General features: G+C 55.8%; 1 protein-coding gene across 1 annotated transcript; it reads left to right on the forward strand.

Moving 5' to 3' along the window:
- Window positions 1–1,172: 1,172 nt before the first annotated feature.
- On the forward strand, window positions 1,173–8,496 carry COCSUDRAFT_60646 (hypothetical protein; the record flags this gene model as incomplete). The annotated part of the gene is made up of 11 exons (XM_005642507.1): window positions 1,173–1,337; window positions 1,725–2,315; window positions 2,637–2,750; window positions 3,011–3,118; window positions 3,314–3,468; window positions 3,610–3,730; window positions 3,866–3,999; window positions 4,128–4,326; window positions 5,497–5,611; window positions 6,016–6,168; window positions 8,243–8,496. The coding sequence occupies 11 exons, from the start codon at window positions 1,173–1,175 to the stop codon at window positions 8,494–8,496; spliced, it is 2,109 nt and encodes a 702-aa protein (XP_005642564.1).
- Window positions 8,497–11,970: the final 3,474 nt, after the last annotated feature.

The following is an 11,970-nucleotide window of genomic DNA, read 5'->3' on the forward strand; positions in this document are numbered from 1 at the left end:
TTTCTCGCTGGGACGGAAAGCAAGTCTCGGCATCAGTGCAAAGAATGTGAGCAGGGATCATTGCACGGTCACGACAGGTGTCGGCTCCGGGCATCTTGTACGGCCAGTCGTCTCTGCAAACAAGAAAGTTTACATTCTTCGTCACGGCGAAGCCGCAACGCTGCATGCGGGGGAATTGTCCGAGGTGCTAGATTTTTTAGCTGTAATGGATCTCTGTATGAAGACTGATTTATGCAAAAAAGCGCTTCAGAGGTTAATCGAATGCCCTTCCTGATGCAGCTGCTTCATGGGGACACACTGTATCTCACCCAGGAAGGGAGTCAATTCAAGCACGGTTTCTTTGTCGATATTCCCGGGTCACGGCTGCGTGACCAAGAGGTAGTTGCATGCCCACCTTGCCCTTGCCCAGATCACTTCTAGTTGGAGTGCATGTGAGGCAAGAAGAGAGCTTCATGGTGCCTTCCCTGTCTCTTAGGCCGCGATTGGAGCAGATGCAGCTTTGCTTGATGGATGAATGCCGTGTCAGATCGCGTCGTGGCACTTATACTGATTATCACGTTGCCGTAGTGCTAATCCTGGTTTCCTGTTGGTAGGCTGGCAATGTGCACCAACCTAAGTATCCCCCTCTCAAACAATCACCGCATTCCAAGAGGCAGCGAAGTTCTGGCCAGGGCAGGGAGGACCATCCAGCCCCCAAAGCCACTTCTGCTGGGCCAAAGGCACAAAGTGATGTGCCCTGCTCAGTGAACACCACAGACGTATTCTGTGGCCTCACCTTTGTCTTTTGGACGACACAATTCATGACTCCTCTCATGATCAGGTGCAGTATGCTTGCTGCCTGACCTCTCACTTCCCCATAGGGAGCCTTTAGCACAGCAATGATCAGATGGACGACCGCAACAGATTCCCAATAAATATATTTCTGCTCCTAGAGCAAAGCAGGCTGGTGCGGAAGTGACAGAGGAGCTGCTCATTAGAACCACCACGCACGTGGTTGCAAGCAGAGACTTTGATGCAGACGAGGCTGCCAGGAAGCTACAAGTTGTGGAGATGCATGCAACCACAGAGTGCTATGAGGTACGGGTGGACCTTCAATGCAGCAGGGCTGCTGTGTTACTTTCCTGAACAGTACAGGCATGCCAGTGCTGGAAACTACTCATGCAATCCCAGACATGCAGGTATCATATGACGGCGGCAAGCTTTTGAGGCTGCCAAAGGAGGTTCATTTTGTCACGCCAGAATTTGTGAGCGAATGCCTCGCGCATGGTCAACTGCAGCCCGAGAGGGAGTTTTTGATAGACATAGTGCGCATGGCTGTTCTGGCCACTGGACAACAGGTATCAGTTGCTGCTCTACTGTGAATTTTAGCACATGCGATGCTTTCACTGGAACTGCAAAGACCTGATGTGGCTGGCTGGATACTGTCAAGCTTAGCATGTATCTGGCCAGGATGTGGGCATCGCAGATCTGGATGTCACCATGGCAGGCAGCGTGCATAGACGAGGAGCGCATCATGATCAATCAACTTCGCAGGAGGCCGGCACCGAGGCAAGTCCTAACCATTCAACATGCCAGCTGCTCTTGGCACAGAATCTCGTTGGGGGTTTCTAGTGCATGCATTTCGAGGGAGTCTCACCGGCCGTCGCCCACATACTGCAATTCTGCTGTGTCTGTCGCTCAGTCGCATGCAACAATTATCTTGTGCTGAAAGCAATGTTCTGCAGGCTGCGCGCAACAGCGACAGCAGGCATGGAGGGGATCTGAGGGAGCCCAGCCGGGTACATGCGGAACATCATGGCGGTGGCGAAATGTCGCAGGATGTGTGGGAGCAGTGGCAGAGGGCTGGGTTTGTGCCTGCACCTGCAGCGACCCTGAATAGCAAGCATGGCAGCAAGACACGTGATGCTGCCCCGACCAGTTATCCTACAAGCAAAGATGTGGATGTCACAGAGAGAGATCAGGGGGCATCTGACGTCAGCAAGCCCTCCTTGAACAGCAAGGTCATCGCAGAGTCTCCTGGTGGACTGGTGCCCCATATGGACACTTCCTCCACAGTCACAGAGCGGGGATCATGTGGAGTGTGGGATGTGGCCTATGACAAGAGTGCAGCAGAGGAGACTGTCAGGAAGCTGGGCCTGCACTGGCACCGACAGGAGGTGGAAAGTGTCAAGCATGCTGCAGCTGACGGCAGTGGGGACCGCTCTTCAGGACCTGGGACTACTGTGAACGGTGGGATTCCAGGGCATAATGGAAGCCAGGAATTGGCATCCTTTGCGCTGAACAATTCCTGTGCCCACACGGCATGCTCGGCAAAGGTGACCATTTTTAAATACTGCATGCAGCGTTTACACTAGGTTAAGCTTTGACTTTTGTTTGTTGTTGTATACTGAGTATACTGAGTATACTGACATAGTATACTGAGCTTGGGAAAGAAAGCCTCACAGCGAGCATGCCTCCCGACTTGCGCAGGAGTTTTGCATAGTGGATCAACTCGAGGAAATTGAAATGAACTACCGGAAAGGGAGAGATCAGTTCAAGATAAAGGTGCCCTGCGCACCACATGTTTACAATGTGAGAAACTTTGTGCAGGAGCCAAGGAAGGCTGCCAGACCCACTGACTCCTAGCTCCTGTACAGGCCATTCAGCGCGCAATCAAGGCAGTGGTGGAGTCGACCAGTGCTCTGGTGACAGCAGATGACTGTGAGAAGCTAGGCATCGGAGAGAAGTCCATCGAGAAACTGCAGGAAATTGTGAGCACGGGAGAGTACCGCCGCAATCAAATCATGGCGCAAGACCCTCATCATCGTGCCATCTCTTTGGTGAGACAATTGTTGGCTGCTGGCCCCTTAATAATTCCTTGCACTGACCATGTTCCCCTCACAGTGCAATAGGAACAGGAGTGGGCTGCTCATTCATTGTCTGCTGGCCCCTTATTGATATCTTGCCCTGATCATGTTTGCCGCACAAAGGAGTAGGAACAGGAGTTGGCTGCTCACTCACTGGTGTGCAGTTCATGGAGGTGTGGGGCACTGGTGAAGCCACTGCAGAGCGCTGGTACCGGGATGGCTGCCGCTCACTGGAGGATGTGCAAGGCCGCTCTGACTTGAGCATGCAGCAGGTGGGTATTTTGATTGGGGCCGAGTCTGACCTTGAAATTGGACCGAGATTTCTCAACATTCTCATTCGTACAAAGGCACCGCCCATCGTCATGCGCTCACAGGCATTGGCAGCCATCGTGGCATGTCATGTGAACACTCCATTTGCTGGGCCAACGAAACGTCTTTTTGGCATTGACTGACCTGTTGTGTGCCAGAGGACGGGCATGAAGTACTTTGAGGACTTCAAGCAGCGCATCCCTCGGTCCGAGGTTGCTGCCATGGGCGCCACCGTGTGCGATGCGGCTGAGGAAGTGCTTGACTGTTCCAATTTGCCAGATGGCGACCTGCTGTTCTGCAGCGTTTTGGGAAGGTGCTCTCTCCTGTCTTTTGCTGACAACTCCATTTGCAGGGAGACTGCCTAAGTGGCATGGAGTCCTTTGATCTTGTCAAGTCAGGGAGTACTTTTTCATATTCAAGCCTTTCATAACAGGGCTTTTGGGGGTGTGAACAGCTACACGCGAGGCAAGCCGTTGACAGGCGATGTGGACATGCTCATTGCACCTCCTCCTAGCTGCGGCGAGATTGACAGCAGGCAGGCACTGCATGCCATCTGCAAGTGTCTCCAGAAGCGGGTGCGTCTTCCTGCAAGAAACAACACATCCCTCTCTTGTAAATTTGCACATGGGTACTTTCAGTGTGCTACTTCCTTGCAGCATTGCACATTAAGATGACTGTGCTAAACTTAAGTTCTGCGGGTGCTATATCAGGGCCTCCTCCTGGACGACATGGCAAGCACTGCCCCTGCTGCCAGGGGGGATGGTGCCGCTACCTTCATGGGTGTGGCTCGCCACGCAACATCCCCCTGCGCCCGGCGCGTGGACATCAAATTCTATCCCCGCAGGTAGAGATTGGACTGCGTCTGTTGCTGGTAAAAGCAAAGTCTGCGTCAGTATATCAGGAACAGCCCATGGTGACACCCCAGCACAAGGTTCAGGTCGCATCCCAATGTGTTGTGCTGTTGCTATGCAGGGTCCTGCCCTTTGCCATTATGCACTTCACAGGCAGCGGCGCCTTCTCAAGAGCGCTGCGATACTGGGCACGGTCGCGCGCCAATGAGGCACGAAGGTTTCAGCCGAGTGCGAATGGCTTCAAGCTAAGCGACTACGCATTAGTGCCCATCCAAAGCAAGGAGCCTACCCGGCAGGCGTCCAATTACCACAATGCTGAAGTACGATCCATTTCCTGCCTGATGTCATGTGCACCACATTGTATACTTTGCTGATGTCAACAAGTGAAGTGCTCAGATGGGGCACATGCTGTTACTGTCACCAAAAGTGTTCATGGTTGAGTCAATTTGTTTTTATAAATTACAGGTGGAGCTGGGTCCATCACTGGACTGCAAGTGTGAAGGCGAAATATTTCGAGCTCTTGGCCTGGATTATGTCCCACCGCACATGAGATACTTTCATAATTTTGAATGAAATACGTGTTGGCATTGAGCGCACATGTGTACATCTGTACAGCTTTGTGCATGCAGCTGTTCAAATTGGATTTCATACGGTGTGAGTGTTGGTACATTGAGTTCAGTAATCCAAAATTTAGACCAACGCTTATCATATTCTGGTACTGCCGCATAAAGTGTCTACACTGACCGCAGAGTGCCGGGATGCGCATAGTGCACCCGGATGGGGTAATCTTATCATGCAAGGACACGGGCATAGAGTCATTCGGCTAGATTACACCCAGGCTTCCTTCCTGTCACACGCCCTCTAGATTGACCTGCACACGAAGATGTCACATCAACACCCATTCTGCAAACTAGCCATGTCATGTGTTAGAGCCAAAAATTCAAAAGGTGCAAAACTCGAGTCGTGGGCGGAAATCGGGGAGGTACTAGTGTTTTTCAGTGCTTTGTGGGGTTTGTGGGGAATTGTGGAGTTGGGGACAGGCTGGCACGTGCCTTCTAGGTGCTGTGTGGATTGCAGCAGATCTTGCACGCTGAGAAAGGTGTTATAAAGTTACTAAAAAACGAAAAACAGCAATTATGGCGTCCGCTAGGGGCGACAAGGGGGTACGGCCACTGAAGTTGGGAGAGATCACGCACAGTTGGGGTGACGGAGCTCGCAGAGGGGATGTTCGGCAGGAGGTCCAGGCGCACTTGGCGGTGCAGAGGCCTTGGGTGTTATCGATGACAGAACAGGTACTTGTCATCCTCAAAGGTGGGCGTAGCAAGAAGATGGGGAGGTGAAAAAGCGAAGTGCAGGGTTTGGTCGGATGCTTGAGCAGACGCGGACGGATATGGACGTTTGAATCGGAAAGAATTGCTGAGAGCATTGTAAAGTTGAAGGAGATCATTCATTTTGACGAAAAGGCCCTGACGTACGTGTGTGCAATGCAGAATGTGGCGGAGGCAAGAAAGTTCAAGGATTTCTGGAGGGCGAACCTGGGGCACGCAGCAGCGGCCGTGACATCTTTCGTGAACGTGAACGTCATCAACGTGTCCGGGATGGCAGGTATGTCTGGAATTGTGAAGCATACAGATGTATAGATTTGGCAGTGAGAAGTGGAAAGCGACCGATACCAGACAAGCGAGTTGGAAAGCCCTGAGCTGGAGTGATTTATATGATAGGATGCAGAGAGGTGCACATGCAGAATTGACATGGTGGACGGAATTGCCATTGCAAAGAAGTGCCTGACTGACAGGTGGAATGTGCTGGTGACCTGCAGGAAACTGCCTGCTGCATTGCACACTGCATGCAGCGACAAGCCTGGATGACAGCACACCGTCGTCATGGGGCATCAATCCCGGTGACAGCCTGGAGGAGCAGGCAGCGACCCTGAGATTCTGATTCAAGTCGACATACGGAGACGTTTCTGGGAGAAGCACAGGGCAGGGGCGACGCTGCCATGGCCGCAGAGTGTCTGCGGCTTTTGGAGAGCCTGCGTGGCAGCGAGCACCCGTACGAAGACATGGCGCACCTGATCAGCGAGCAGCTGCGCGCCGATGTGTACGTGGCGCGCGTGGAGGTTGAGCGGCTGTTCACAGCCGAGCGCTACCGGCTGCACGCAGGTGAAAATGACAAACAGTATAGGAAAATAATAGGGATCCTGAAGGATCTTGCATTTCTTGCGATTGCCGCGTCGATACGCCCCTGTTTGCCGTGCAACAAGTGTCACTGGAAAGCTGAGATTTGTAGCTTTCCATTGATACCCATATTGTCCACCTTCACCCCGACCGCCCCAGTCGACCTCGCACACTTCGGCACCCCGACAGGAGCAGCCAAGTGCAGCCACCCTCTCAGCCGCCTCCGGTTCGACCTTCTACGTCCCATTTTCAATCTTCTACCACCGTCGTTCCAACCGTCCTGCCCTCAACGGGCTTGAGCAGAAGACCGTACCAAGACACAGGCCCCAGAGGCCTTCAAGAAGACCAAGACCAGGCCCCAGCGGCCCTCAAGACTACCTCAAGACCTATCTAGCTATCTGAAGGGTTTAGGGTTTCCAACCCCAGTATCCACCCTTGAACCTGAGCGGGTGTCTAGGACCTTGGACATGATGCCTCCTGCCTATCCCCGCCTCCAATGTGGTGGGTGTGTGTATCTGGTCGAGTTCTCACCAGCCTACCTGTTTTTCGCCTCATTTGCGGCTTCATATCTCCCATATGCCACCGTTTGCTTGTGCCCCACCTTGCTGGCAGATTGAGGCATAGTTTAGGGTCACATTGCCAGCCCCGAGCGGCACCTAGTGGTAATGGGTCCGAACGCGATCCTGTTCCATCCCTGTCGGCCAACCGTATAAACGTGCCTTTCATGTCTGTTCCACCACTGGTTGCCCGCACATCCATAATTGCCTGCCAGTGATTGATGATTGCCTGCTTTGCTGTGACCCCTGCCTCCAGCTGCAAGCCCTAGGCTTGCCCCGTGGGTCCTCCAACGTCACCTCAGCGGTGTTGCGTTGCCGGCGGGCTGGAGTGCGCCTCTGGGGATGAGGTTACCCTCTGGTGCTTGGGACATGTCCATCGCTAGGAGCCTTTCTGTTGCCTTTCTGTGGTATGCCTTCATGCTTGCGCTTCTCTTCAGTATCGCATTATCCTCCTGCGGGAGTGCTCTGCGTGCCCCAACTCTGACAGGTTTCCCCAAATATCCTATTGCATGCGTGCTGGGAAGCGTGCGACTGGCACCTGTGTAATAGCGGGGGCTTCCCCTTTTTAAAAAAAAAAAAAAAAAAAAGACCGCTTTAGGCCCTAGAGGCCTTCAAGACCACCAAGACCAGGCCCCAGTGGCCCTCAAGAAGACTTCGACTCAACCCTAGGCCCCACAGGCCTTCAAGAAGAGCAAGACCAGGCCCCAGTGGCCCTCTAGAAGACTTCGACTCAACCCTAGGCCCCACAGGCCTTCAAGAAGAGCAAGACCAGGCCCCAGTGGCCCTCAAGAAGACCAAGACTCAGCCCTCAGGCTCCAGAGGCCTGTCCAAGAAGACCAAGACCAGGCCACACAGGCCTTCAACACTTCAATCCACTCTTCTGCCCCACTCTCCATCTCCGCCCATCCAGACAGGCTTATCTCTCACCTTATCTCTAGATTTCTGCTGTGCTGGGGCTTTTAGTGCTACTGGACCACTTTGACTGCAGTCACAGTCCTTTGACTTGAGTCCTTGTTTGTTGTCCTTGACTCTAGTCAATGTAAATGTCTCCACACTTCTACACAGTGCTCACTGTTGCTATTTTTCTGTGACTGGATCCTCTTACACACTCACTTTCCTTCCCCACTCACTCTCCACAAGAAAACTTATCAGGGGCATTAGGTGATCAGCACAGTGAGAGGGGACCCTGATGGGTGTTTAGTAGGTTCCAGGTAAGTGCAGGTACAGGGGCAGATGCCAGCTAGGACACCTGGGTCTCTCTCCCCATAGCTCTCAGATTCAGCAGGAGCAGAGAAACAGCCAGTTTCAGCACTTCTAGTGAAGGGGAGTGAGGCTCAGGGTAGAGAGTTGCCACGGTCCTCTCCCACAGCCCCTGAGACACCTGCTCCTTCCTCCCTCTCTGGGGATCCAGTCACAACACCCTGTTAGGGTCCTGTTTGTGATTGGTGCCCCAGCACAGCACAGAGGTTAGACCTGTGTCACTCTCCTCCCACTCTGCCCAGCCACTAGGAGGGAGCCTTTCGCCCCTCAGCAGCTGCAGCAGAGGCAGCACAGTCAGGAGCAGCGCACAGCAGGAGCTCAGCGGAGCACAAGGGAGCAGAAGAACTACCGGCCGCAAGACTACCCGCCGCCAGACTACCGCCCGCAAGACTACCCGCCGCCAGACTACCGGCCGCTAGACTACCGGCCGCTCTCCGTAGCAGGGGATCATACCCTACGGATCCAGCTAGACCCTGCGGATCGCGCTAGACCCTAGGTTCCCCACAGGGTTCCACGGATCGCGCTAGACCCTACGGATCGAGCTGGACCCTACGGATCGAGCTAGGCCCTACGGAGTCCTCCCCCGTGGGTCCTCCAACGTCACCTCAGCGGTGTTGCGTTGCCGGCGGGCTGGAGTGCGCCTCTGGGGATGAGGTAACCCTCTGGTGCTTGGGACATGTCCATCGCTAGGAGCCTTTCTGTTGCCTTTCTGTGGTATGCCTTCATGCTTGCGCTTCTCTTAAGTATCGCATTATCCTCCTGCGGGAGTGCTCTGCGTGCCCCAACTCTGACAGGTTTCCCCAAATATCCTATTGCATGCGTGCTGGGAAGCGTGCGACTGGCACCTGTGTAATAGCGGGGGCTTCCCCTTTTAAAAAAAAAAAAAAAAAAATACGGAGCGCGCTACGGGCCGCGGCCAATCTACGGATCGCACTTGTCGCCAGGTCAGACCGTCACGATGCAGGCCGTCAGACCAGCTTGGCAGACACCGCCTCAGCGCGCTCTAGACGATCTTGCGCTGCAGTGTCCCCGGCCTAGGCCTCTGCAGGCCAGGCCGAGCCGATGGGGAGACAGCGAGCCACTCCTGGTCGCTGCTCTCGGTCGCATGGAGTTGCCACAGGACGTCCCCTATGGCAGCATGCAGCGCAGAGATCTGGAGACCCAGGCCACCAGAGGCATGCTTGCGCACTTCGCGCCGCATGTGAGAGGGATCCTAGACAGAGGCACACCCGGTGCAGCAGACAGGCGCGTCGAGTTGTGGTTCGACACCATCCCAGCGGCAGTCGCGGCACGGCACTCCGCGGCAGAGGATCAGCTGGTGCGCTTGCAGGACATTCCCGGCACAGGCGATGTCGGGATCCCAGTCCAGCTCACAGCTGGCCGCCTCCACTGCCAGCACACGTGCGTCATCGTCCATGGGCTGCCCTATGAGTACAGCACGGAGGGGCTCACCCAGACCCTCCTAGATTGCGCCGGCTGTGAGAGAGACAGCTATGTGCTCCGCGGCGAGTTCCTCGGCGATCTGCCCTCGGATCTCGCCGCCGGCAGCCCTCTCGTAGGCAGCGGCAAGGCTTGCCTTGCCTACATCCAGACGCCTGATGATGACCGGCACCTCAGCCGCCTGCCGAAGTACTTCCACATCGACGGCGACATCAGGATCAACATCACACGGCCCGCACACATGCGCCAGCCGAGCCAGCCAGCCTCTTTCCAGGCTGAGCTGTCCGCTCCACAGGCGGCAGCATGCTCAGCACCGCGCCCCATCCGCCAGAGGCAGCGCGCCGCCAAGGCCCTCTCCCGAGGTGCAGGCGACGCTGCTCCGTCCTCGACCCCTCCAGCCAGCACACAGCTGCAGGAGCTGGAGGCCCGTGTGCGGTCCAGTCGCACCCCAGGCATCAATCGCACAGGCCTCGGCTGCACAGCAGATACCAGGACCAGCCCGCAGGGCCCTTCCTTCCACGCTGCGCGCGACACGCAGCCACCTACCCCCATGGACTGCTATCCACCGCCAGGTCCAGAGGTCCTGCCTCCGCTGGTCCGCACACCAGCAGACATGGACGTTGATGTCCAGCCTCCTCCACCTCCACCGCCTCCATCAGGCAGCCCGATGGAGTGCGACACAGCAGCCGCTCCAGTGCTACGCACACCGCACGGCTGCAGGGTGCAGACCGCCGCCAATTTACCTGCCGCCGTCACCATGGACTGTGATTGCCCACCCACACCCATGGAGCACACAGCGCCAGACGTCGCCGAGCCATGCACCTCGAGCCAGCCTCCGCTCGAGCTCTCCGGTGTTCCCAGCACACCGTCAATAGTTTTCCAGTGATCCTCCGATGTTTCTGTCTCACCAGCAGCCCCAACAATCCCCTTGGCCTGTCATCCGTGGCCTTCTGCCTTAGTGTCTGTCCTCCTCACCATTCACAGTAGTTCATTGAAGGCTATCTGAAGGGTTTAGGGTTTCCAACCCCAGTATCCACCCTTGAACCTGAGCGGGTGTCTAGGACCTTGGACATGATGCCTCCTGCCTATCCCCGCCTCCAATGTGGTGGGTGTGTGTATCTGGTCGAGTTCTCACCAGCCTACCTGTTTTTCGCCTCATTTGCGGCTTCATATCTCCCATATGCCACCGTTTGCTTGTGCCCCACCTTGCTGGCAGATTGAGGCATAGTTTAGGGTCACATTGCCAGCCCCGAGCGGCACCTAGTGGTAATGGGTCCGAACGCGATCCTGTTCCATCCCTGTCGGCCAACCGTATAAACGTGCCTTTCATGTCTGTTCCACCACTGGTTGCCCGCACATCCATAATTGCCTGCCAGTGATTGATGATTGCCTGCTTTGCTGTGACCCCTGCCTCCAGCTGCAAGCCCTAGGCTTGCCCCGTGGGTCCTCCAACGTCACCTCAGCGGTGTTGCGTTGCCGGCGGGCTGGAGTGCGCCTCTGGGGATGAGGTTACCCTCTGGTGCTTGGGACATGTCCATCGCTAGGAGCCTTTCTGTTGCCTTTCTGTGGTATGCCTTCATGCTTGCGCTTCTCTTCAGTATCGCATTATCCTCCTGCGGGAGTGCTCTGCGTGCCCCAACTCTGACAGGTTTCCCCAAATATCCTATTGCATGCGTGCTGGGAAGCGTGCGACTGGCACCTGTGTAATAGCGGGGGCTTCCCCTTTTAAAAAAAAAAAAAAAAAAGCACACGGATAGAGGAGTGCCTTACTTGGCTAGCAGGCCACACAGACTTGGACACTGCGCAGACGAGAGCGGCCATTCGCGCACTGTACGACCAGCACCCCCTCCTCCTCCAGTCAGGAGACTCGGCCATGGCGCGAAACGTCATGCACGATTCCCTGTGTGCCATCCTGCGCAGCACGCATGGAGCAGATAGCCTGCCACAGGACTCTTACGGCTCACCGCCTCTCACGGACGCAGAGCTCACGGAGCTTTTCGCGCCCACGGAGCCTACAGCCGCCCCTGCTCGGCGACAGCCCCTCACAGATGCGGAGGTGCTGGAGCCTGCCGCGACCACGGAGCCTGCAGCAGCCTTGCCTCAGCAGCAGCCCAGGCCCGCCATTCCGCCAGGCTTTGAGGAGCGCACCCAGGCCACTAACGCCGCTCAGCAGGCAGCACAGGACGCCCTCACAGGCATCAAGCCACGCCGCCACTCTAGCCGCGTACGACAGCAGCGCACAGACTGGTGGCTCCCTCAGCAGCCGACAAAGCCGCTGCCGCAGAAGCACAGGAACAGCAAGAAGTATCAGACGGAGGGCGCGCCTGCGAGGCGGCCCTCCCAGCCATGACTCACCCGAGATCGCCCTCCCTGCGCCTGCTCAGCCTTCCTTCCTCCGGCCGCGCAGCCTGCATTGGTTCAGCACTGGGACATTTTTTTTTTTTTTTTTTTAAAGGGGGAGCCCCCGCTATTACATGGGTGCCAATCGCACGCTTCCCAGCACGCATGCAAAAGGATATTTGGGGAAACC

The sequence above is a fragment of the Coccomyxa subellipsoidea genome (genome assembly GCF_000258705.1).
Source record: "Coccomyxa subellipsoidea C-169, whole genome shotgun sequence".
NCBI classification, from domain to species: Eukaryota; Viridiplantae; Chlorophyta; class Trebouxiophyceae; family Coccomyxaceae; genus Coccomyxa; species Coccomyxa subellipsoidea.